General features: G+C 36.7%; 1 protein-coding gene across 3 annotated transcripts in view; it reads left to right on the top strand.

Annotated features, from left to right (window-relative positions):
- LOC139164943 (desmocollin-2-like) overlaps nucleotides 1-13,283 on the top strand; it is a 37,411-nt gene extending 24,128 nt beyond the window's left edge. For 2 of the 3 annotated variants that reach the window (XM_070747690.1, XM_070747689.1), the window contains 7 exons: nucleotides 627-886; nucleotides 2,392-2,531; nucleotides 4,764-4,976; nucleotides 5,073-5,312; nucleotides 6,889-7,016; nucleotides 8,504-8,776; nucleotides 9,480-13,283. In XM_070747690.1, the coding sequence (XP_070603791.1) occupies nucleotides 627-886; nucleotides 2,392-2,531; nucleotides 4,764-4,976; nucleotides 5,073-5,312; nucleotides 6,889-7,016; nucleotides 8,504-8,776; nucleotides 9,480-9,677 (1,452 nt within the window). In that variant the 3' untranslated portion in view covers nucleotides 9,678-13,283. Of the gene's footprint in view, nucleotides 1-626; nucleotides 887-2,391; nucleotides 2,532-4,763; nucleotides 4,977-5,072; nucleotides 5,313-6,888; nucleotides 7,017-8,503; nucleotides 8,777-9,348; nucleotides 9,395-9,479 lie in introns of all 3 variants that reach the window. The other variant, XM_070747691.1, reaches the window with a different exon arrangement.
- Nucleotides 13,284-27,568: the final 14,285 nt, after the last annotated feature.

Here is a 27,568-nt window from a genome sequence, read left to right as displayed (position 1 = left end):
CAGTCTAGTCTAATATAAATGGAACTCTCTTTATGCTATCCTGTTTTGTTATAGGTTCTACTTGTTTTATCCAGGGCATTCAAGTTACCCAAGCTCCCCCTTAGTCCTAACCAAAATGACTTCTTGGTGCCAAATAAAAATATTTATATTAATGAAATGTTCTGTTTATTACAAAACAATCAAAATGTTAGATTCAAAAAACAAATCAGAAACATTTATTATTTTTTTTAAAAAAACCTCCCAGCACCTCAGCGACTAGTGTGATGGTGCAACAGTTACTTTGCATGGGCCTGATCCGAAAATTATTCATTAAAGTCAAATAAGATGAGGATACTTAAAAAAATTAGTGACATTCTATATTAGCACTGTTAGAGATTCTGTGTTGCTGTTTGTTCTGAGTTTGTTTATTAACAGAGGCATAGAGATGAACATTCTTTCTTCAACATAATTTCTAATTAGCAAAAAGAAAGGAAAGAGAGAGAGAGAGATGCTTCCTGTCTTCCCTAAACCTCAAATTGTTGATAAACAAGAAATTGCTTTTGTAAAATACTGGTTTATACTGTCATGATTATAACTTAGAATGGAACTCTACTAACCTGTAGCAAATCTTGTAATATATTTTCTAGGGTCTGGACTATGAAAAGACCAAGGAGAGAAGATTAGAAATTGTTGTGAATAATGAAGCACCTTACGCTTTAGCACCGAATTCAGGACCAATTTCTACAAGTACTTGTGTTGTTGTTGTTAAAGTACGAGATGTGGATGAAGGGCCTGAATTCCATCCTAAAATATATATTGTGGATGTAAAAGAATGTTTGAAAGCTGCAACAGTGGTTGGCCATTACTCTGCAAGTGATCCAGAGACCGGAAATAGTGAAGACATACGGTATTGTACTTTGTGACTTATTTAACTTTCTTGTCCTGTTTGTTATGGACAAATTTTGCTGTTACGGAATTATAGGCATAGAGTAGAGATTGGCAAGTTTATGATGCAGCTGGAGGCCTGGAAGGGGTTTTTATGCTGAAAAGGTAGTGAGATTACAGGATGTGACAGAGGCAATTTGAGTTTTTGTTAAGAGTGAGAATGGAAGTAGAAAACTTCAAAGAAACCAAACCATTGATGGGTTGCTACCTGTTTATCCTGGATTAGGCAAACTACTAGCGGCAGGAGCTCCACCCACCTGCCTAGCTGTCTGCGCATGTGCAGAAGCGCCACGTGCGTGCACATTCTCAATAGCAAAAAGGTAGCAAAGGTAATTGAAACATACTACTGGACTGAACTGTTTCTACTTTCATCCTTCAGATCATCTAACAGCCTTCCATGACCAAAAATTCAGTTTGGGATGTGGGAAGGGATTGGGACAAAGTTAAAATGGGAGAATTTTACTTCCAGAACATGAAGATGAGAGTTAGTAGTGACAAAATGGAGTATATGATTGAAACCTTGATTCCCCACATACTTTTTTGAAAAAAAATCAGAAATTTTCACATCTGGTTGTTCAAATATGGTATACTTGGGATTAGGGTACCCTTAAACCCCTGAATTAAAAATATCATTTTCAGATAAGGATGCTGTTCCACCCTCATCCTACTGTTGAGATTATATGTGCATTTCTATTGCTGTTGGCATTTATAGCTTTACAGATACGATAGCCTCATTTTCTTAAAAACATATATAGAAACATAGAAACATAGAAGATTGAGGGCAGAAAAAGACCTCGTGGTCCATCTAGTCTGCCCTTATACTATTTCCTGTATTTTATCTTACGGTGGATATATGTTTATCCCAGGCATGTTTAAATTCAGTTACTGTAGATTTACCAGCCATGTCTGCTGGAAGTTTGTTCCAAGCATCTACTACTCTGTCAGTCAAATAATATTTTAGAACATAGAAGCATAGAAGACTGACGGCATATATCCGAATACCATTGGGATGGGTCAAATTTAAGAAACCTGTTCTTCTTCTTCATGAATATTTGAGACAAACTGATGACAAAGATTCAAAATAATGGTTTTTTCTGTCTATATAATCATAAAAGTATATTCCCAAACAGGGGTGGGTTCCAGATTGTGTTACTGCTGGTTTGCTCAGGACACGAGCAATAATAAAAAGAAGATGGTGGTGTCTATGGAGCCACTGAGAGAACCGGCTCTGGGGCATGGCAGGTCTGGGTCACTGCCAGTTCCAGCGACCCAAGTCACCATGTTACTATCTATTCTATAGAACCAGTCCAAACTGGTAATCTGCTCCCAAAGTAACCATTGTGTGAAACTGATATAACGATACATTTGTACTAGCCTGTTTTGCAAACTGTTTAAAGATATCTGGGATACTATGAAGAACACATTTCATGTGTTTGTTTCTAACATGTTCTTCCCCCCCCCTTGCAGTTACAGAATAACAAAGGATCCCTGTAACTGGATCACCATGAATAATGAAGGTCAGATCAGCACCACTAAAATGTTAGACAGGGATGCACCAGATTTAAAGTTATATCAATGTAACGTAACAGTTGCAGCAGTAGACCGAAGTGAGTAGAAATGCCACAAATCATGTTTTAAGTCACTTTCTGCCATATGTTTATTATGATTTTCTATGAAAGATTCATCCTTATCAGGAGTGTTGATGAGAAACATAAAAGTAAAGCAGCATATAAGTATTTTTCAAATAAATTGGATATACAAATAGTCCTTACAAACAGCAATGAAGACTGGCAACATCATCACTAAATGATATGGTTAAGTGGAATCAAAGATACTAATTTATTCTCATTTGCACACAGTTACACTTTCAAGTCAAAATTTAGGCTTGTGAATTGAAAGTTGAAAGGATTTAATACACAGCGGCACTAGTTCTTTTATGACCACCAAACATCAGTTACTATCATCTGGCATTTACAATTCAAGTAGTCTTTGACAATATAGGTAATTACAATCACAATTGGGACCAGAATTTGGGTTGTTAAGCAAGGTAGCTGCTAAGTGACTTGCACCCAATTTTAGGACCTTTTTGCCATAATTGCTGTGGTGGCGCAATGGTTAGAATGCAGTACTACAGGTCAATGCTGCTGACTGCCAACAGTGCAGCAATTTGATTCTCATTGGCTTAGGATTGACTTAACCTTCCATCCTTCTGAGATTGGTAAAATGAGGACTGAGATTGTGTTGGGATCAATATGCTGACTTTGTAAACCACTTGGAGAGGTTATAAGTCTATATAAGTGAATATAAGTCTAAATGCTATTGCTATTAAGAGAATCATTGTCATTAAGTGAACCTGGCTTCCCCTGTTGACTGTGCTTGTTGGAAGCTGGCTGACAAGGTTGCAAATGATGATCACATGATCCTGGAACATTGCAGCTATTGTAAATAAATGCCGACTGTCAAGCATGTGTTATAACAGACAACAGATTAACAGAATTGGAAAGTACCTTGTAGGTCATCTAGTCCAACCCACGTCTCAAGCAGTAGACCCTACATCAGTGATAGCGAACCTATGACACGGGTGCCACAGGTGGCACGCGGAGCCATATCTGCCGGCACGTGAGCCATTGCCCTAGCTCAGCTCCAGCACACATGTGTGCACTGGCCAGCTGGTTTTTGGCTCTCACAGAGGCTCTGGGAGGGCATTTTTGACTTCCAGAGGGCATCCAGGGAAGTCTCTAGAGCCTGGGAAGGGTGAAAAAAAGGCCTGCTGGTTGGGAAACAGTCTGTTTCTGGCCTGGAGAGGGCCTCGGGGAGGGCAGGGGAGGCAATTTTCACCCTCCCCAGACATTGAATTATGGGTGTAGGCACTTGAGCAGGTGCGCATGCACTTTCAGCATCCGAAGGAAAAAAGGTTCGCCATCACTGCCCTACGCCATTTCTGACAAATGGCTATAAAATGTTCATGCAACTGTGGAAATGCTTGATAGTCATAAATGTGAGAACCGGTTGTAAGTCCTTTTTAAAAAAAGTGTCATTGTAACTTCAAACTTCAAATGAATGTTTGTAAGTTGAGGACTACCTGTGCAATGCTTCTTCATTCACTAAAAAAAGAGAGAATCTGCCCTCAGTGTAATAATGCAAAGCAAAGATTGAAGTTCCATACACATAGATAAAATAAGCCCAAACAGTTTTTAAAAATGTTCATGTTCCTAGTATTGATATTTGTTTATTCATGTACTTATTTTTTGTCATATGTACATGGCTGCCTAGTTCACAAACAAATGTCTTTGTCCAGTGTAAAACGAAGTTAAAAACTATATAGAAAATGATTATTAATATGATTTTGAAAAAAACATTAACTTTATAAAGGGCACAAAATATTGGGCAAAAAAGCAGCTGTTAATTTACTTCAATTTGAAGGAACTACATACCGCCGTTGTGTTAATACTTTTGTTAATGTCACTTTGTTTACATCATATAGTGTATGGCCTTCTCTTGGGATTTGCATAATATTTCCAATCTTCCATGTGAAGAAGAGAATCATCTTCCTTATATTGCTAATGAAAACAATTATATATTCTTATATTGATGGCAAAAGTCATCCCTTTCCTAATGCTAGTGATCATATGCAAAATTAAAAAGTCAACCTGAAAAGCCTCGTGAAATTTTTAGATGCTTGTATTCATTCCTAGAATTAGCTTTTACTTTGTTTAGAACATATATTTAGCTCACAAGGTAATCATGGTTAGATTTGGATTATGCTTGGTTAGGGGAATCTAGGAATACAAGAGCTTTTAATCTACGGTATTTCTAAAATTGCTTATATATTTTTTTAGGTGGAAAAACAGGCACTGGAACAATTATAGTTAATCTACTAGATGAGAATGATAATTACCCAGTCATTATTCAAACGGACAATATAATATGCAGAGACAGAAAACCAATTTGTCTTACTGCTGTGGATGCTGACATAGCTCCTCACACAGTTCCCTTTATTTTCTCCATTCCTGAAACAGAGACTCAAAACTGGAGATTAACTGAAAATGATGGTAGGTACTCAGTACTAAAATCTGAATCTTTTACAATTGACCTAATAGGTTTGAAATAATATTCACTGCTCTTTAATGTATATTTTTCCCTTGCAGACAAATCAGTGTACCTGGAACCATCTGATGCTTTAAGCTATGGCCAGTATATAATTCCTATTAGAGTATCTGATAATGCAGGCAACTCTGGGATTTCTAATGTCAAAGTTACACTGTGTGATTGTACAGTTCCTCGAGAGTGCTACCCACCAAAAGGCCCTGGATCACAGCTGGGCTCAGATGTTACTCTTGGCATTTGGGCCATCCTTGCTATGATTTTGGGATCACTGCTACTATTGTGTAAGCTTAATTTTTCTTCTTTTGACTATAAAACTGAGGTACTGAATTATGTAATGTTTTTGACATCTTAAGATTGCAAGTCAAATTAGTTGATTTATTTATAAACCATTCATATATAAATTTGTCCATTGAAATATTTGAAGCAAGTAGAAAAATATTGTGACTGTACTTCACTCTGTTTAGATGCTACAATATTGAATCCTGTTTTTTCTTGTCTCTGTCCTAGCTTAATGCATAGAGGTCAGCGTGGCATACTCAGATAGGGCTGTTGGGAAATCGGTTTTACTGTTTAAAAAAGCTGCATTTATTTCATATTTGCATATTTATCCCTGTCTTTTCCTTCTCTCACTCTTTCCTTTACATCAACATATAACACAACAATGTGCATATCTGTAAAAAAAAATTAAAAACTGGATTCATATATAAACAGGCCATAGATTGTTAATAACAATACAGTAATAGCTTCATCAGTCTGCTGTACTTCACAGTTGAGAAATTTTATGCTTTAAAAGCTTTAACATTTCTTTTTCAGTCAATATAAGACTATATCTTTATTATACCAGAATTATAAATCATACAATATCTGTATTATACAAGCAGTATAAATCAGGGTCAACTGCTGTTTATTTAAAATGCTACTGAATCTGGATTGTCCATAAAGATACATTTTCAGTTACCCCTGCATTGAAGGTTGTTGAAACTAAATGTAGCTATAAAATGCTACACATAATTGGCCATATTCCCAATGGTAATTTTTTAAAATTTAGAAGCTAAAAAGTCCCTTCAACTTCAGGCATTTTGTTAGAACAAATAATTCCAAATTAGAAGTCTCTGTGGGCCAGCCAAATGTTAAAACAGTATTTTTTCTTGCACATTGAATACATTGGCAAGTTTCAGCCTGCATATTTCCTCTACCTGTGCCAAGCTCTCCTAGTTTGCTCCCATGCCTTGGAAAAGCCAGAGAAGGTGGTTCCATTTACCCTATAGAGAAACTTTTGTTCTAGGGAGACCACATTAACGTGCCATGTCTTGATGGAACAGCTATCTTTTTGTCTTCCTGTCGTAGTTTGAATGACAGGAGAACTACAAATAGCTTAAAGGTTTCTTGTTTGCAGTGGCAAATAATAAGCTGCAAGTTTATTGCTTTTAAAATTTGTCATGATGATAGCATGCAGTTTTTTAGAGACTTGAAATAGCTGTATAAGAAGGAGACAGATAGTAGATTTAATAAATATTAAATAGTAGATGGATAGTAGATTTAATAAATATTACTAACAAATGTGCTGGTATTTAATTGATATTAAATATGAGCAACAATGGCACAGTGGTTAGAGTGTAGTACTGCAAGCTATTTCTGCTGCCTGCCAGCTGCCTGCAATTTGGCAGTTCAGATCTCACCAGGCTCAAGATTGACTCAGCCTTCGAGCCTTTCAAGGTGGGTAAAATGAAGACCCAAATTGTTGAGGGCAATATGCTGGCTCTGTAAACTGCTTAGAGAGAGCTGTAAAGCACTATGATGCTTTATATAAGTCTAAGTGCTATTGCTATCTCATTACTTCTGGTTTTTGTCCTGTAGTAATCCTGATCACGCTCTGTGGATGTTTTGGTGGTGCAGCCATGGCTGGTACTAAGCACGTTTCTGATGATCTAGCCAATCAGAATTTAATCATATCTAATACTGAAGCACCTGGAGAAGAAGTGATGGTAAGTGATGCTTAGCAAGTGCTCGCAATTGATGTCAGTACTTAAGCCTTTTTTTGAAATTCTTGAATTGCTGATTAATTGAGCATTTATAGGATGGAGGAGGCTATTAAAACAAGTGCTAGGACTGTAACAAATAGTATCATATTTACTTAATTATCCCTTATTAAATGCAGCACCAGGACTGCTCCTCCATCTGCCATAGTGAGTCCAAGTAAAGGGGTAGATTTAGTTGGACAGCCTTTACAGCCCTACAACCTCTCTTTCAACCTCCATCACCAGAGTAAGCATATATAAAGGAAGATTAGATAAGAATGAGGACATTGGGTGCTGCTAAGACAAAAGAAGAAAATAATTATCTGATTGGAGTTAAAGCTGGAATTTTGTTATCTCACAGCTTGCTAGAGTAAATAGGGCCAGTTTGTCTAAGTAGCCTCTCACCCAGGTGTTAAAATAAAGATACCAATTAGTTACAGGGCAATGTAGGAAAAGAGAAAGTGAAAATATTTTTAAAAAACATTATTTAAACTTCAGCTGCATATAAATAGTCCTCCCAAATTCTGAATCCTTTTTTGTGATAGAGAAATTTGCAATGGAGGAAGAAATCTTAAACTTGCCCATAAGTGTAAAATAATAATAATCACAAGAGTAACAATGACAACTTTTGTGACGCTACTGATGCAACTTTGGATTCTTTCTAAGCATCTTAGAGATTAGTGGCAGTGGCAGCTGTGATGTGATAATTCTCATTCTTTACAGTGCCTGGAAGGGAAAGCCATAGCTTTGTGGGTGGGATTCAACAAATATTTTGTAATATTTCCATTAATATAATGCTTCTTTTTAAAAAGTGGTCATGGCTTTAATTTGAAAAGTAGATCTTTTCATTTAATTCTTACATTGTGAGAATCAACTAGATTCTTATATTGCATGGAAGCCTCCTATTTCAGTAGAATTATTTTAACAGCTCAAGAATAATGCAAAGATGCTACCTTCTAATGCACATACTGCTCTGTTTTAAATAGAATTGGCCATGCTGAGAAACTTTCAGTTTTGGTCAGTAGATTAATGTGTTTTTTTAAACATATATGGCACTGAGAAAAATGTAATCTCAGTTTCTACTGGATTATGATTTTTGAATCAAAATTGATATTTTACATGGGTTGTATGTGATGACTTCAAGTATCTATGCAGCCTGGTAGAAATGAAAAATAATCATTTAATCCTAATATCGCAGAACTCTGCAGATTCTGTCATATACAAAGGAGATGAAGATAAACAAATTACAGTTACTTGCAATTAAGCAACTTCAAAGATGCTTAATAAATTAGTCATATAGTAAATCTACATGTCATAAATGGAATATATTGGAAAAGTTTGTATCTTTTGTTTCTATGGTTACTCTAATATCTAAACAGGTTTTAAAATAACATCTAAATGTTCATTGCTTTCTCTTCAAGCGTTCAAAAAGCTTGTTATTTTCCCCCTTTCAGGATCCGAACATACTTCCTGTGAAAACAGGAAACATAGTTACATCTGATCACGGGGTTGCTTCTGGAGTAAAAACTGGAGGACAGGAAAGTTTCGAAATGGTCAAAGGAGGACACCAGACCATGGAATCTAGAGGACAGCACACCTTGGAATCTATCAAGGGAGCAGGGCATCATACTTTAGAATCTGGAAGAGGATATGGGCAATCCATGATGGATAACTACAGATATAATTATTCAGAATGGCAGAATTTCACACACTCTCGACTGAATGAGGTAAGGTTGCTAACCAATTTCTTCAGCGTGTATGTATTTTTAGAGTTAGACTTAATTGTCTAAATCTGTGGGGTGAAACCGTCTGACAGATTATTTGGAATCTCACTGAATTTTCTAAATTGAAAATTCTCTGCTGTTTATAGAATTTTCTTTTTATTTGCCACCTTGTCTCTGGATTTAGGTGAAATCTTTTTTGCTTTGTTTATAAATTACCATATTGTTTAGGAAGATTGTTTATTTGGACTTGGAATTTGTAATGTCTCTTTGTTTTGTTTTGTTCCCACCTCTCCTACTGTTTGTTCTTCTTTCTTTGACCCAAACAAGTGGTTTTTAAAAATGTGGGAGTCCTTGTTGTAAAAGGGCTAGGTACACATCTCAATAATAAATCTAAGCCAATATGAGTCTACAATGTATCATTTCTAATTTATATACAAATATTATTTAATTTTATTTGCAACTGCTTTAGAAATGCTAAGTTGTATATTTGTGATCAGTGGAAATCTGATTTTTTTTTGTTGAAGTCTTCATAGATTGAATAATAGAGACCAATCATGTGCATTTTTTATATATAGGAACCCATTAGAGGACACACTCTGATTAAAAATTAAACATTAAAAGGTAAATCAATGAAATTTAATTTATGGCATATGTTGTGGTTAGTTTAAGGAAACAAATGACCTTTTATTCCCTTTTTCCTATACAGAAAGTATATCTGTGTGGGCAAGATGAAGAGCATAAGCACTCCGATGACTATATTCTTTCATATAACTATGAAGGAAGAGGATCGCCAGCGGGCTCTGTAGGCTGCTGTACTGATCAGCAAGAAGAAGAGGCACTTGACTTTTTAGATCAACTGGAACCAAAGTTTAGGACATTAGCAGAAACCTGCGTGAAGAGATAAATGACAGGGTGAAAAATCATTGCTGCTATGCAGAGTAGCTGTTTCAAATCTTGAATGCACCAGATTTATGTTTCTTGTTTTTCCTGTAATGGGTGTGGTGACTCGAAAGTACAGTCTAACATTAGCTTTGTTAGGATTAAGGTTTCTATATCTAAACTTCAGGTGCTGCGTTCTATTTTGTTTTAGACTCTCTTTAGCTGTAATGTCAAACTGTAATTCACTTGCTTCCCAAATGCAACAGATTCATGTTTTATTATTTTTCTGGATTTCATGAGGATTATTTGGGGTTGCTATTTCCATAATCTTCAGGTTTCAACCATGAAGACTAGGAATTTTGGGAGCTGCAGCTCTGCCACATCTGGAATATCCCTACTGGGGAAATTGACTGTAGGAAAGCAAAGTTCATTATTTCCTACTTTTAGGAATTATGCTTTAAGCTAGCTATTTTTTACCTGGGTGTCAGCGGCTTTCTTTAATTTAGCTAAATCTTTACTTTATAGAGAGAAATATGACAGAGGATTTAAGTTATTAATTATTTGCATCAAAGACTCTGTTTTCAAAACATGATGCATTTTTTTTCTGTAAGACCTTCCATCACAGTCACATAACTTTTAGCTTTCCTCTATTTTTCTCCTTAGCAAACATCTAATGTTTTATGATCTCTGAGCATAATTGGGCTCTTTTTTAGGATTTGGAGTGGGAGTTGGCAAGGGTACTTTGGCAAAGTTTGGTTTCCCCCCTAAGCCTGCTAATGCTTTACTTTTTTATGTGGATGTTGTTCTTTAACTAATAAAGTTATTTTAACAAAAAATTGCTTATATACAATGAAATTTCTGTGTTAAATAAATCTTTTTAATTAGATAATACACAGAATGAAAAGCAGAAATGATTAGTATATAATAACGGTACAGCTAGCATAAAGGGATGTATTTAATATCATTGCAGAAACAAGCATAGAAGTGAAAATGCAAAGTGCAAAGGCAACAATTTTCTCCAAGAGTTTAAATTATTTGCAAAGTGTTATTTGCCTTGTTCACCTGAGGAGTGCTGCTATTCCTTTAGTACAGTATAATTTTTAATCACATCATAAGCAGAGGTGAAACTTAGGGGGCGGAAGAACTACTAATATCAGCACTGCATTTGTTGTCTTTCATCAAAAGCAAAATGAGAGAGCCAAACTGATTGGGGACAATGTATGCTGACTTTCCATTTCATGTAATGAATCATGCTTTGCGATTTTTATGCATGAACTAACATGCTTAGAGAATTGGAGAAATACATAGGGTGCCAGAAATCTCTAATCATAAAAAATGGTAAGAAATATATAATATTTGAAAGTATCTTTTTTATAGACTGAAACTTTTATCTTCACAGGTGTAGCCTCAACATGGAGCTGGTTCTATCTTCCTTAAAGTAAATAATTGGAAAAATTGTAATAAATTTATCTAATTAATTTTTATTAAGGTGCTCTAAATATAATTGAGTACAGATATATTTTACAGATTTTTTAATAAGAGATAAAGTTCTGATAGGCTATTTGGACTAGCGAATATAAATAGTTTCAAAGAAAAGCATTATTGCTATTGCTGTTTTTATTAATAGTACTTTGCATTGTATTCCTGATATAACATTTAAGTGCATCAGTAGGAAATGACTAGGTCTGATATAACTAGATATAAAAGCACAAAATGTTGTTACTTTTGATGCACCTAATATCTTAAAAGAAATAACTAAAAAAAAAATTGGAAATAAATTATGGATCAAGATTTTACTAAACTTGACTACAATTTCTCACTGTCTATCCCATATGTGACCATGTAATCCTATTAAGCCATGCTCAAAGCAGTGGAACAAGTTAATAGTAGCTGCATTTTGCATTGGTTTTAGTGTGATAGACTTTACTAATTTTAGCTTACTCATATGTTTGTAAACTAAGGGCAAAAACAAACTTCTTTAAAATATTAAGTACAAGTAAAAAAAACCCAGACTTTATCAAGGCTTCATTCTTAACTATTACTTTGTAAGTTTTGAGAAACCCTTTTTTTTAAAAAAAAATATCTAAAGTTACCTTAGTTATTTGATTAACATATGTATCATTTAAGCAAAAATGCTGGATGGGAATTCTGTGAATTCTAGTCCAGTATAACCCGAGGGTGCAGTATTTGGTGGTTCTGTAGTACTCCATGTAAATTTTAACTGTTATATGGCTCTAACCATAGAAGTAAGTGGTTTTCCATCTTCTGCTCCTTTCCCTTCCTCCCAGATATATGACATTTATAATTTACGGTCATTGTAAAAGCCTATGGCTGAAAATTAAGAGAGAGAGAGAGAGAAGAAAATAATGTATAAAATAGAAATTCAGAATCGGACTTGATATAAATAAAATTGATAAAAATACATACAGTATTGTTAAAATCATGTAACAGGGACTGAGACATCTTCAGTTAAACCTTCTAGGTGATAAAATTGGTTCTCGGCTTAAGCCAAGTTGTTGATTTCTGAGCCCTGTAGTTGTAAATATAGGGATAATATTTAGTATTGCACTGAGGTACTTTGAACGTTCAGGCAAAGTTTTGTAAATATATTATTTTAGTTTCTGGTTTTTTAAGTAGCTTAGACATGGGTTTTCTCTGCTTTCTTTTTTTTACAACTGCCTAGCACAGGCAGTCCTCAATTTATAACTGTTCATTTAGTGACCAAAGTTACAACGGCACTGAAAAATGTGACTTATGAGCCTTTTCATAATTACAACCTTTGCAACATCTGCATGATCATGGGATCCAAATCCGGATGCTTGACAACTGACTCAGATTTATGACGGTTGCTGTGTCTCGTGATCATGTGATTACCTGAGATGCAAAGACAATGGGGTAGCCATATTCACTTAACAATCAGATTACTACCTTATCAAGTGCAGTGATTCATTTAACAACTGTGGTAACAAAGGTTGTAAAATAGAACAAAGCTCACTCAACAGATGTCTCTAACTAAGTAACAGGAATGGGCTCAATTGTTATAAGTTGGACTTCCTATACTAGCAAATCTTTTAATTATATTATTAATAATTCTTCATTGCTATGGAGTGCAAAATATATTAGTGTGTCTGTATTTTTCAAAACTAAGGGTGTTTTTATCACAGGGCAATAACAGAAAAACCTCTTTCTCAAAAAATTGATGGTTTTTACCCAGATTTTCCCCCCATACAGCAATGTTGAGTCACATAGATCAGGCTAGAATGGGACATACATTTCCCCTTCTGTATATTTTGCCAGATTAATAAGAAAAATCTCCCTTAAAAAGAAAGTTAAAAGTTGTAGTATTTAATCTCTCATTTGCAAAGAGATAAAGAAATAATGAAACAATACTTGTTTGAATCTAAATATGTGAAGTTGAAATTTTATGTATTAAATAACAAAAATATAGTTAAAAGTATAACAATTTTCTAGCAAAGTATGTTCCAATTTAAAATGATTTGTTGGTTGTTGCAACTGTTTCTAAGTAGTTTCTAGTTGTTTAAAGATACTGTATAACTTCATATTCTTCAAAGCATTTTTATATGAATAATACAATGTCTTTTGTGTAAAAATAAAGATAACTTCTGTAAAACGTGCTTATTTCTTTAATGTTCTAACTAATGTTCACTGGGAAGAATAGATAGCTGGACCTTATTTAGACTTCAGGCTTTATCATTTTTCTGTCTACAATGCAGAAAAGTAATTAACAGTCAACATCCTTTACAAGTCTTGCAAAGTTGCTCACTTACATAATAACTATGATGTGCTTTGAATACCATTGTCAATCAAATGACATTTAACAGAGGGGAAAAATGCAGAAAGAGTTTTTGTATGTGAGTTGATGAGTGAAAAATCCAAGCACAAAGTGCATAATGTAAATCTTTTCTTGACCTTTCTGAGTGTGTGGATTTTGTCAGTGATGGTAGATTAAGAATAAAGCCAGAATGGTTCTTAACTATTACAAGGTTTGATTCCTACACAGAAACAGTTTTAAATTAGATTCTTCGCTAATTACTAGAAAGCAATTTCTGTCAATGGTATTTCATCCTTGATTTATAAAGGATTATATCTGATTATTGTATGTCAGCTGTATTGTATTTACGTTTAGCCAATTTTATATAAAATGACACCGTAAAATCCATCTGCCTGTAAAAAAAAAATATAATGCAAATCAGATTAAAAGCACAATGTACCTTTCTACTAAGTTCTTTTATTTCTGCCTTATTTCATTGGAGTTTGATGTGCTATGCTTTGAAATATCATGTTATCCCAGATGACTGAAAATCATTGTTGCTTTCACTTTTTTCTCTCAACAAATGTTGAATTCAATATAATGTAAAGAGATACAGCTCAGAGTAGCTAATTATTGTGATCTGATCAGTTCATAGGCGGTCTTACATCTTACAATTTCAGCTAACAAGCTAAATAAAACCATTTGTTTTGAAATATTAATTATCCTGAAGAAAGTACATTAAAAATGTGGGTTCATATCTGAGCTGATGTTTTGTTTATTCATCCATCCATAAATTTTTATTAAGATTTAAGAAGTCAGTCATTAACTTTGAGGAATCATTTTTTGTTATGGTGCACCAAGGTTATAAATGTGGGTTATTTTAAAAACCGAATTACTTTGGAATTTGCTTTTGAGAGAAAAAATGTCTAGTAAAGGGGCTAACCTCTTTGTTTTATAAAACTGGTAAAATAGCCCTTCTGAAGTTTAGTGTTACATTAAATGATCCATAGAGGAGGCTTAGAGTCCTTATAGGGCAGTGTTTTTCAACCAGTGTGCCGTGAGACATGGTCAGGTGTGCCGCGAAGCTCAGAGAGAGAAAGAAAGAGAAAGAAAGAGCAAGAGAGAGAGAGAAAACAAGAGAGAAAGCAAGCAAGAGAGAGAAAGAAAGCAAGAGAGAGAGAGAAAGAAAGAAAGCAAGAGAGAGAAAGAGAACAAGAGAGAAAGAAAGAAAGAGAAAGAAAGAGCAAGAGAGAGAGAGAGAAAACAAGAGAGAAAGCAAGCAAGAGAGAAAGAAAGCAAGAGAGAGAGAAAGAAAGCAAGAGAGAGAGAAAGAAAGCAAGAGAGAGAAAGAGAAGAGAAAGAAAACGAGAAAGAGCAAGAGAGAGAGAGAGAGAGAGAAAACGAGAGAAAGCAAGCAAGAGAGAGAAAGAAAGCAAGAGAGAGAGAAAGAAAGAAAGAAAGAAAGAAAGAGAAAGAGAACAAGAGAGAAAGAGCAAGAGAGAGAGAAAGAAAGCAAGAGAGAGAAAGAAAGCAAGAGAGAGAGAAAGAAAGAAAGCAAGAGAGAAAGAGAACAAGAGAGAAAGAAAGCAAGAGAGAGCAAGAGAAAGAAAGAAAGCAAGAGAGAGAGAGAGAAAGACATAGAGGGAAGTAGCGAGGGAGAGAGAGAGAGCAAAAAAGAGGAAAGAAGGAAGAGAGAAAGAAAGGGATGGAGAAAGAGAAAAAAGAGGGAGAGAGAAATAGAGCGAAAGGGAGGAAGAGAGAGAATTTTTTTGTCCAAACTGTTTTTAGCCGCCCCCCCCCCCAATGTGCCCCATGGTTTTGTAAATGTAAAAAATGTGCCGAGGCTCAAAAAAGGTTGAAAATCACTGTTATAGGGTAATTTTGAGGAACTATGTATGTATATTTTCCCATGCATTTATTGGGAAAACACCAGGCATCTGGGTCAATATGAATGCAGTAAAATGGTTCTGCTAACCACAAACATATTGCTAGCAATTTAGTTATCTGCAATTAGTTAATCTCTTTGGCCAAATGCAGTCTTAATCCTTGATTCTAAGGAAAGAGGTGAGGTCAAAAGATTTAATTGTTAAATTTGTTAAAAGTTGATTGCAATAAATAATTTCAGGTTTTCCTTTGCCTTTCGAGTTTTTCTTTGCTTTTTTGTTTCATGTTTGTTTTCTCTTTCAGTCAGCAATATACATCTGATTGCTAGTTATAGGTAATTAGAATAGAATAGAATAGAATTTTATTGACCAAGTGTGATTGGACACACAAGGAATTTGTCTTGGTGCAGATGCTTTCAGCGTACATAAAAGAAAAAGATACATTTGTTAAGAATCATGTGGTACAACACTTAATGATTGTCATGTGGGTCAAATAAGCAATGAAGAAACAATCAATATTAATAAAAATCTTAGGATACAAGCAACAAGTTACAGTCATACAGTCCTAAGTGGGAGGAAAAGGATGATAGGAATGATGAAAAAAACTAATAGAAATAGAAGTGCAGATTTAGTAAAAAGTCTGACAGTGTTGAGGGAATTATTTGTTTAGTAGATTGATGGTGTTCTGGAAAAAACTGTTCTTGTGTCTAGTTGTCTTGGTGTGCAGTTCTCTGTAGCGACGTTTTGAAGGATAGGAGTTGAAACAGTTTGTGTCCAGGATGCAAGGGGTCAGTAAATATTTTCCCCACCCTCTTTTTGACTCGTGCAGTATAGAGGTCCTCAATGGAAGGCAGGTTGGCAGCAATTGTTTTTTCTGCAGTTCTGATTATCCTCTGAAGTCTGTGTCGGTCCTGTTGGGTTGCAGCACCAAACCAGACAGTTATAGAGGTGCAGATGACAGATTCAATGATTCCTCTGTAGCACTGTATCAGCAGCTCCTTGGGCAGTTTGAGCTTCCTGAGCTGGCGCAGAACATTCTTTGTTGTGCTTTTTTGATGATGTTTTTGATGTTAGGTGACCATTTTAGGTCTTGAGATATGATGGAACCTAGAAATTTGAAGGTCTCTACTATTGTTACTGTGTTGTCTAGTATTGTGAGAGGTGGATGGGTTTCTCCTAAAGTCTACCACCATTTCTACAGTTTTGAGTGTTAAGAATAAGTTTTAAGATACTTTTCCAACCCTGAGTAAAACAAGGTTGGAAAGCGTAATAAACAGATGATCAAAATTAATCAGGAAAAATGCACCCTAAATAGAAATCAGAGCAATATTTGTGTTTTAAATACTTTGGCTGAACGTTGAACAAGAGAGCCAGTTTGGTAGTGTGGTTAAAGCATAAAGAAATTTAGAGACTGGATTCTAGTGCTGCCTTAGGCACAAAGAAAGCTGGCCGGCCTTGGGCCAGTCACTTTCTCTCAGTCCTACAGAGGAGGCAATGACAATCAACTTCTAGAAAAACCTTGCAAAAAAGCAAGAACTTTCCCAGCAGCTTCTGAGAATTGGACACAAGTGATGGGAGGGAAATAAAGGAATATGCCACAGTTAGCTAAATAATCATGTGTTCTGTACTTAGGACTTACCCTGATGAATTATTTTCCTCTTGAATGTTCTCTAGTATTCTAAATTCATGATTTATATAGCAAATGGAAATTCATACATAGATACACATCCATATATGGATCGCATAGTAAATGGAAATACATATATGGATACACATCCATATATTTTCCATAGTACATTGGTAACTCTAATGTCTTCTACATGAATCAAAGCAAATCAAAAGAACAGGAATTAAAATTTGATCCATTGCCATCACCATCTTGGTTTTCTCTTAAGCTCTTCCTAGGCTTTGGTAGGTATTCATTCCCTATATTGATATTCCTTTAAAGCAAGGCTGGGGGACAATGGCCCCTTTACAACCTGTGAACTTTGACTCCCAGAATGCCTGAGCTAGCCATGTGCCTGCTTTAAAGAGATTAGAATGATGTGTTTATAATAAATTGTTAATTTGACTTTGGAGAGCATAGTAAAGGACAGGGTGATGATCTTTGCCTTTTTTCTTCCTTAAACCTCATTTTATACTGAAAAATAAATAACTGGTGAATCTCTTGATCAGTAAAAAGACAATACAAATTATTTTTCTATGGAGCTACCTAATAAAGGAAGAAGACTAAAAGTATTGCTGCAAAGACTCCTGGAGCTATTGTCCTGCCATTAGCAGACATCCTAATATTTAATCATTGCACTGTTTAGTGCCAGGCTTGGCAAATTGAGAAGTTAGTCTTTGTAGGTTGGCAGGCAAGGTAGTGGTTTTTAATTAGATATGGAAGGCATAATTCTATCTTGGAGAAATTATCCAGAATCTAATCAGCAGCACTATACAGGTTCTTGATTTAGTTATGCACACAGGAGCATAATAAAACACCCAATGAAATCCATGTTCTTCTTGTCAAATCTTCATGCTGCTTTTACCTCGGCAACCATTTCCCAAAATCAAATAGAGCAGGTGCCTTAAGCCAGGATCTCTAGCAAATCTCAGGTGAAATATAAAACATTTAAATACATTGGGACAATATATTGAACAATAAGTTATAGTAGTATAACTCCAATGAGGTTCAGAACTGCCATATTCTATCTAAGTCCAAGTACTAAATTGCTTTCAAACACAATCTCAAGTAGATGTTTCTATTTATTAATTGGACTTGTTTAATTGGACTATTAGGACTGAAAAACTGAAAAGTTTTATTCAACATAAATAGAATACATGGCTAACTATTCAGCAAAAGGCAAACTATTTAATTAGAATTAATTCTAACTAAGAGCTTAAAGTGCTTAAGGACACTGTCCCCTTCTCACTTTTTTTCCTTCTTTCACACAAATGTGAGAGTGAAAGGACAGATGAACCTTATGAGAATCATGATGATAAGTTTGGCATATGAGTTTTGAAATTAAACTAAAGGCTGCATGAAATAAATCTTTGCCTGTGATGTTTGATGTTATAAGTAAAATATTTGCACTATATATGTATTATGCAATAACTTTTTCTAGGGAATCCAAAATATATAGCAACCATTATTCTCAAGCATTTAACTTTTCATTATAGCTTTCATGCTGAACAAACAGAAAGGTCGTACAGTACTGTTTGTAACTGCAATTATATATAAATGTCATTTCATGCATCAATCACATTCCTTTAGTTATTTAGCACTACCAATAGATGGGCTGAGTCATTTGTCCGAAAGGATAATGGATGATTGGGGAAGAGTGGCAGTGTGAGTCACTGGAAGTAGTTGTATGCTGACTATTTAGTCTGTCCAGCAATGATAGGATAGGTTTAGGTTAGGTTAGGTTTATTGGATTTATATGCCGCCCCTCTCCGCAAACTCGGGGCGGCTCACAACAATAATAAAAAACAGTACAGTACATAATACCAAATCCAATGCCCACCCATCTAGTTACAATTTAAATTAATAATTTCATAAAAACAGTATATATAAAAAACAGGCACACAGTCAATCAATCAACAAAACAACATGGGCAAGGGGGAGGTGTTTTAGTTCCCCCATGCCTGACGGCAAAGGTGGGTCTTAAGGAGTTTACGAAAGGCAGGGAGGGTGGGGGCAATCCTAATCTCAGGGGGGAGCTGGTTCCAGAGGGTCGGGGCCCCCACAGAGAAGGCTCTTCCCCTGGGTCCCACCAGACGACATTGTTTAGTCGACGGGACCTGGAGAAGGCCAAGGATCCGGAGAAGGCCAAGGATACTTACTGCACACAAGTCAATCAGCAATGAAATGAGATTAGCTTGTCCATCAGTCTGACTTTGTGCATTGAGATGGATATCAATGGGAAAATACTAGCTTATTTTTGCCTTGGTGGCAAAGAAGTGACATTTTTAAGAAAAGGCAAATATTTATATGAAATTGCAAATCCTGCTCTTCAATTGAGACAGAATTGTGCAAATTGTATTGTCTATTGCATCTTTGATTAAAGTGAAACCAGAAAATCAGTTCAAACACTGCAAAATAGTTCAAAGACTGTGCAACATCTCATATACTCCTCTGTTGTTCATGAAAATTGTCAGTCATTCAGGTAGAGTTTTCTGGAAGTTGAGGCATAGAAACTGGACTTTAGTTTTGTTGATTTGAAATATTTTGTTGCTTCTTCAGTCTGAGCTAATTGGTCAGTTGGTTAGGGGGTTATAACTTCCAGGGAGTTTCATTTCTCACCTAATCTGGATATGTTTATTAAGCAACTAGACAGAGCCATTGGAATGTAAATGTTCCAACTCCTAAATTCTTTATCCTAGGTAGGTCACTAAGTGCAACCTCTCTGGTGAACCTCTGAAGTGGTCCTAAAGAATCTTGGGGATTGATAAAAAGCAGCATAAAAAATTGGGGCCAAGTTGTGTCAGAGGTCTCCACCCCTATTGAGGAAAGGATTTTCCATTTTGGCATAAATTTGGAGGTGGGATTCAGCAGGGTCTGACCAGTTCTGGAGAACCGGTAATGGAAATTCTGAGTAGTTCGGAGAACCGGTCAATACTACCTCTGACTGGCCGGAAACCCATTTATTATCTGCCTCCTGAATCTCGGCTGATCGGGAGGAAATGGATATTTTACAGTATCCTCCTGGAGCGGGGTGTGAATGGAGATTTTACAGTATCCTTCCCCTGCTGTGCCCACCAAACCATACCACAATTGCAAAGCCATGCCCACAGAACCAGTAGTAAAAAAATGGAATCCCACCACTGCAAATGGATTCCTTCATTCCTCCTTCAAACCATTTATTAAGAGCTGGGGTGGCGCAGCAGGTGGAGTGCAGTACTGCAGGCCACAGAAGCTGACTGTAGATCTGAAGATCAGCGGTTCAAATCTCATCACCCGCTCAAGGTTGACTCAGCCTTCCATCCTTCCGAGGTAGCTAAAATGAGGACCTGGATTGTGGGGGCAATATGCTGGCTCTGTTAAAAAGTGCTATTGCTAACATGTTTTAAGCCGCCCTGAGTCTAAGGAGAAGGGCGGCATAAAAATCAAATAAATAAATAATAATAAATTTATCTTCCCTGTCCAAAATGTGAACATTATTGTTCTCAAGAGTGTCCTTTTTCTTTTACATGAAGGTATACTGTTGAGGTGTTGCTTCTCCTATGTTGGACCATCCCTTTGTGTAAAGGTTGCTTGGTTTCTCCAATGTAGAGCTCTTGATATGTTTCCCTGCATGGATTGCATACACTACATTACTCTTATGTTTTGGTGTCTGGTTTTTAGGCTTATTCTCCAATTATATACCAAATGCAGACCCCCATCGATCAGAGAATTCTGACCAGTGGGGCCTGAGGAAAAATAAAAACTGCTGTGGCCCTCCAGAACATTCTGCTGCACGAATCCCAGCGACCAGTTAGGTCCCACAGAGTGGGTCTTCTCCGGGTCCCGTCAATTAAACAATGCCGCTTGGCGGGACCCAGGGGAAGAGCGTTCTCTGTGGCGGCCCTGGCCCTCTGGAACCAACTCCCCCCAGAAATTAGAATTGCCCCCACCCTCCTTGCCTTTCGTAAGCTACGTAAAACCCACCTCTGCCATCAGGCATGGGGGAAGTGAGATACTCTTTCCCCCTAGGCCTTTACAATGTTATGCATGGTATGTCTGTATGTTTGGTTTTTATATTAATGGGTTTTTAATCATTTTTAGTATTGGATTATTATTGTACGCTGTCTTATTATTGCTGTTAGCCGCCCCGAGTCTCCGGAGAGGGGCGGCATACAAATCCAATTAAAAAATTGAAAAATTGAAAAAAAATCTTTCTCCCTAAGGTGAAATTAGCCACCATTTTCCTGACTTCCACAGGCGCCTGAAGACTGATCAATAGCATTAGCAATGAATCAGTATCAATAGTTCATGGACCCCTGTACATTCTGCTTTCTCTCTACCCATCTCTTAGTTAATATTGTGAATATATGTGGATTATGTCTTCTAGTTTCATTTTTCTAATGTTCAGGGCTGCTGCAGAGTGCTCTGTATACGTACAGAGCTTCTCTTATGGGAGGTTGGGTGTTTAGTTTGGGTGTGGATAGTTTTACAATAGATCTGTGTTTTTAATTTGTATCGCTGCTGCTGAGGGTACTCAGGAAGATTACATGGCATTCTTGTCCTCTTCTCTTGTATGTTTTATTCCAGTGGTCCTCCCTCCTTGGCAACTTTTAAGATTTGTGGACTTCAACTCCCAGAATTCCTCAGCCAGCAAAGCAAAACTTTCCACAAGTCTTAAAGTTGCCAAGGATGGAGACTACTGTTTTATTATTTTGAAAATGTTGATTTTATGTTTTTCTAGTTGGCCTTTTTTGTTGTTGTGGTATCTATGTACTGGATCCATACTTTGGACTGTATGCACGGGAGGGCTATAGATTCTAGAAGTGCATTATGGTTTCTACAAAATATACATATTCTAGTTTTTCTTTTCCCAAAGTTGGTCTCTCGCAGAAAAACTGGTCATATTCAGTTTAGGTAGCAAAAACTACATAAAGGAACACCCTCCTCTCTGGAAGTCTTGACATTATTGCAGAGCTACCGATACTTCCCACAAAACATGTTTGAAAATGCAGATACTGTACATGATTTTTCATGTTTAGTGTGATTCAACCCTGGTATTAGAACAAGATTCATGAGGCTGTTCAAACAAGTTTCATCAATCCCGGTGACTGCACTACTAACACTCTGAAGAACAAAGATTGCAAAATAATATTTCGACATGACTCATTTGCTGACAGGTTAAAACAAACTCCAAAGAACACACAATCCTAGTCGCTGCCATGTGAGGGATTCTTTCTCAAACTTTCTTAAAAATAAAACTTTAGAAATTGTTACTATTTTTTAAGTTTCAAACTTAAAGACAGACATGCATGGACAGCATGTCAAATCAAAATTTTGATTTGTTTTTGCAGACCTCAGCAAGAAAAATATAAATGAAAGAGAGAGAGATTAAAGTAACTTTATCATAAGTAAAAGGGAGGAGCCCATTTGCTCAATTAGCATGGTTATCTTTGCTAAAGCTTGTTTAGCCATGTCATTAATCTTTCTCCTTTTTGCCAAGCCAGCATTTTGCACTCAACTAGTGTATTCCTGGTTCCAAGTCTGGCTCTGAATGCATAGATTTAAGTAGGAGTGGGCTGCTGGGGGTTCGCAGGGGTTCTGGAGAACCTCTAGCTAAGATTCTGTGCAATTTGGAGAACTTCCAAATCCCACTCCTAGCTGGCCTCACTCCGCACACTCCACCCCTCCCTATGCAGCCTGTTTTGAATGCAGGTAAGTGAGGTTGCACACTGAAGCTCAGGGAGGGTGAAAAACGGACCTTTTAGAAGTTCGGGAATGCCAGAAATGGGCCCATGGGACCCCCAGAGCCTGGAAAGGTCATCTTCATCATGGAAAGCCTCCGGAGCCTGGTGAGGGCAAAACCACATGGTGCAGGAGGCCAATTAGGCCATGCCTACCATGGCTACACCTACCAACTAGGCAGAGAACCCTTGCTAAAAATTTTGAAGCCCACCCCTGTATTTAAGTAATGTTTTATTTCAGCTTGTGGAGGAATAAGAATTAAAACAAGCCTGCTTGCAAACATCAGAGGATCTAAATCTAGATGGAGGCCTGTTCCAGATATCGTTGCAACCCCTCAAAACCCTGTTGCAATAGATTCACATTTTCAGGATTTTCTTTAGGATCCTTGCTGGTTTTTGATAATCAAGAATGATTTGTTCTCAATCATTATAATATAAGCCAGATTGTAGGCTAAATAACAACTGATGTTATTACACTAACACACTCCCTTTGCAGTCAGTCTTCACAATTGTTTCAAAAGGTTTTTTGTTTTTTTTTGTTTTTTGCTTTCACAGCCAAATGATTTCATCTACCAAACAAGTTTTTCCCAACCTGGCACCTTTCAGACATGTTGGGACTGCAATTCCTCTAATTCTAATATGTTATCCTGGCTGGGAATTCCAAGTTATCTCAATACATTTATAAAAACATCTATAAAGTTTTAGATTGCAAAATGTTTTGCCAGCTTGACTGATTCCCAACAATAGATTTGGGCTCTCTTCAAGGGTCAGTTTTTTCCAGAGTTGAATTTATTTATTTATTTGTTTATTTAATTCCTCCCCCCTCCAATGACTCTTCTGCTCTCTCACTTTTTTTTAATAAGCAGCAAAAAAAATGTTTTAATCTAGGCAATTTCCTGCTTTTCTTAAGTGTTTTGCTGTTGTTATTGTTCTCACCTTCTTGCAAATACTTCCAGAGCATTTCAATTCTTATTAAATTGTTATTTAATGTTAGGTACACTTAATCTTAGCTAAAAGGCTAAGAAGGGATGGGCTGATAAAGGCAAAATGTGACATCTGAAAGATCTGAGGGATGGAAGAATTCTAGCTCAACTTAGAAACAAAGTATTTCCAACTCTGAGAAGAAGAAGAGGAAGAAGAGAAGGAGGAAGAGGAAGATGGAGGAGAAGGAGGAGGAGAAAGCAATAGTTCAGTGGATTTCAAGCTGGCTGAAGCATAGACATCAGAGAGTTATTGTTAATGGCGAGTATTCTGAGCAGAGACAGGTTACAAGCGGTGTGCCACAAGGGTCTGTTCTGGGTCCTATTCTTTTTAATATGTTTGTGAGTGACATAGGGGAAGGTTTGGTAGGGAAGGTTTGCCTATTTGCCGATGACTCTAAAGTGTGCAATAGGGTTGATATTCCTGGAGGGGTCTGTAATATGGTAAATGATTTAGCGTTACTAGATAAATGGTCAAAGCAATGGAAACTGCAGTTTAATGTTTCCAAATGTAAAATAATGCACTTGGGGAAAAGGAATCCTAAATCTGAGTATTGCATTGGCAGTTCTGTGTTAGCAAAAACTTCAGAAGAGAAGGATTTAGGGGTAGTGATTTCTGACAGTCTCAAAATGGGTGAGCAGTGTGGTCGGGCGGTAGGAAAGGCAAGTAGGATGCTTGGCTGCATAGCTAGAGGTATAACAAGCAGGAAGAGGGAGATTATGATCCCCTTATATAGAGCGCTGGTGAGACCACATTTGGAGTACTGTGTTCAGTTCTGGAGACCTCACCTACAAAAAGATATTGACAAAATTGAACGGGTCCAAAGACGGGCTACAAGAATGGTGGAAGGTCTTAAGTATAAAACGTATCAGGAAAGACTTAATGAACTCAATCTGTATAGTCTGGAAGACAGAAGGAAAAGGGGGGACATGATCGAAACATTTAAATATGTTAAAGGGTTAAATAGGGTTCAGGAGGGAAGTGTTTTTAACAGGAAAGTGAACACAAGAACAAGGGGACACAATCTGAAGTTAGTTGGGGGAAAGATCAAAGGCAACATGAGAAAGTATTATTTTACTGAAAGAGTAGTAGATCCTTGGAACAAACTTCCAGCAGACGTGGTTGGTAAATCCACAGTAACCGAATTTAAACATGCCTGGGATAAACATATATCCATTGTAAGATAAAATACAGGAAATAGTAAAAGGGCAGACTAGATGGACCATGGGGTCTTTTTCTGCCGTCAGTCTTCTATGTTTCTATGTTTCTATGTTTCTAATAATAATAATAATAATAATAATAATAATAATAATAATAATAATAATAATAATAATAATTTATTAGACTTGTATGCTGCCCCTTTCCGGAGACTCGGGGCGGCTCACAACAACAATAACACAATATAAATATAAATCTAATAATTAAAACTATGGCTAAAACCCCAAAACAAACAGTAATACACAATCAACACTCAATATTACAATCATACCCACACATTACCCTTTAATGGTCAGAAGGAGGAGGCATATGCTATATATATTTGGTAACTGTGGACATTTTATAGCGAGGCAGAATGAGTAACGCGGCTTGGAAAGAAAGCAGGGACATTGCTGTGTTGTTATAGTTAAAAAGTAGGGAAATAAAAAGGAGAAAAATAAACTTTGCAGTATTGTGGGCAGAATGGAAAAGAAACCTGGACAGAAACAGAAAGGATGATATACAGGTGAAACTCAAAAAATTAGAATGTTGTGCAAACGGTCATTTATTTCAGTAATGTAATTTAATTAAAAAGGTGAAATTTAATATATGAGAGATATTCATAACATGCAAGGCAAGATAACTCAAGCCATGATTTGTCATAATAGTGATGATTATGAGGTACCACTCATGGAAATCCCAAATCCACCATCTCAGAAAATGTGATCATTAAAACAAGGATTGAACATAGAACAATATCAGACTTCCAAAAAGTATAAGCATGCATATGTACTCAGTACTTCATTTGGGCCCCTTTTGCAGCAATTACTGCCTCAATGCAGGGTGGCATGGACACTATCAGCCTGTGGCATTGCTGAGGTGTTATAGAAGACTTGGATGCTTCAATATGGACTTCAGCTCTTCTGTATTGTTCCGTGTCATGTTTCTCATCCCTCTCTTGGCAATGTCCCATATATTCTCTATGGGGTTCAGGTCAGGAGAGTTTGCTGGCCAATCAAGGACAGTAATCCCACGATAATTGATGTTTTGGTGATCATTGGTGTTTTGAGCAGTATGGGCAGGTGCCAAGTCCTGCTGAAAATTTAAGTCACCATGCCCATAAAGGTCATATGTGGATGGAAGCATGGAGCACTTCAAAATCTCCTGGTAGATGGCTGCGTTGACCCTGGACTTAATGAAGCACAGTGGACCAACACCAGCAGATGACATGGCCCCCCAAATCAACACAGACTGTGAAAACTTTACTCTGGACTTCTACAATTGTGCAGTGTGTGCCTCTCCATTCTTCCTCCATACTCTGGGTCCTTGGGGTCCAAATGAGATTCACCTGTAGATGTTGAATAGAGCATGAGTTTCTGTGGCATCACAGCAGCATTGCATGATGCATTATGACTCCCCCCCCCTTTGTTCAACCAGACGTATCTGGCCCCTTGGCTGTTAGTTTGACACCCCTGTTCTAGGGGGAATATAGTTCGCTGATTTAATTATCCATTGTTGGATGAATTACAAAATGACCTTAAAAAATAGCAATTGCCAAACGGTAGAAAACATAGCAGCCAGGCAGACCAGGACAACAATTTGCATAATGTCATGTACAGTCACAAGAAGGATGGGAGGGTGTGTGCAGGTATTGCAGCTACTCCGAACTAAAATTACTATGACTGAGATTCTCAGTTGTCCAGGTCATGGTTGCCCCAAAGATGCATTTTCAAGAGGTAACTGACCTTTGTGGTTTTTCTTTGAAGATAATTTGATTTGATTTGATTTGATTGCCACCCCTCTCCGGAGACTCGGAGCAAAACACAGTACAAATCCAATGATTAAAAAACAGTTAAAACCCTTAATATAAAAAACAGTCATTGCAGTTCTCATCCATTGTGCTTCTCATCCAAGTAGCTGCTTCAGCTTTCTTTGAAGACATTCAAAAGCTTTTTGTATGACAAGCGAAATGTATTCAAAGAAAAAGCAGAAAGTATAGATACCTCTTGAAAAAAAGCACTTTAGAACTATGACTTTCTGAAGTGCTTAACACAGCTTGGATTTTTAGATAGCATTGAAGTGAAGTTGGGAAACAAGGATGCAGGATACATTTGCATATGGGATAGATCTGTCTCTGGGGTTGCTAAAAACTGACACTCACTTGATGGCACATAATCCACCAGGAATGGGGAACGGACAATGTCATCTAATCCTGTACTCAGACAGCAGTGAGTAACTCATATTTGTAAAAGGCCAGGCAGAAATGGCACATAGGCCTTCTGTTCAGGTGACTTCATTGATTTCCCACTTGTGGTGTACCTCAAATTACAGTTTAAGCAATTTCCCTTTTACTGAAAGGAAACTATGGAGAGTTTGTGGGTAAAACTGAGCTCTTAAGGTCCTGTGGCTGAACTGGTTTCCTGTTAGCTCAAATCTTCATGTAATCCATTCCTGATGGGATGCAAGATATCCATTTAACCTTGAGCTAAAATGGAGTTGGTCCACATGCGTATAGATTCAGCTACCAAATATAAAAAGTGCTGCGTAGAATCTTTAAGACAAAGTATCTTTAGGCTATAGATAAAAATGAATTTCTCATTTAAGATTCATGTTAAAGGTGAAAGATTCAGATAAATCTCTTGCGGTTGTTTATCATGATACTAACAAACTGTTAGCCGCTCCGAGTCTCCATAGAGG

The sequence above is a fragment of the Erythrolamprus reginae genome, chromosome 3, assembly GCF_031021105.1.
Source record: "Erythrolamprus reginae isolate rEryReg1 chromosome 3, rEryReg1.hap1, whole genome shotgun sequence".
Classification (NCBI taxonomy): domain Eukaryota; kingdom Metazoa; phylum Chordata; class Lepidosauria; order Squamata; family Dipsadidae; genus Erythrolamprus; species Erythrolamprus reginae.
Note: the sequence above shows the minus strand (reverse complement) of the source record. Positions and strands in the feature narration are given on the sequence as shown.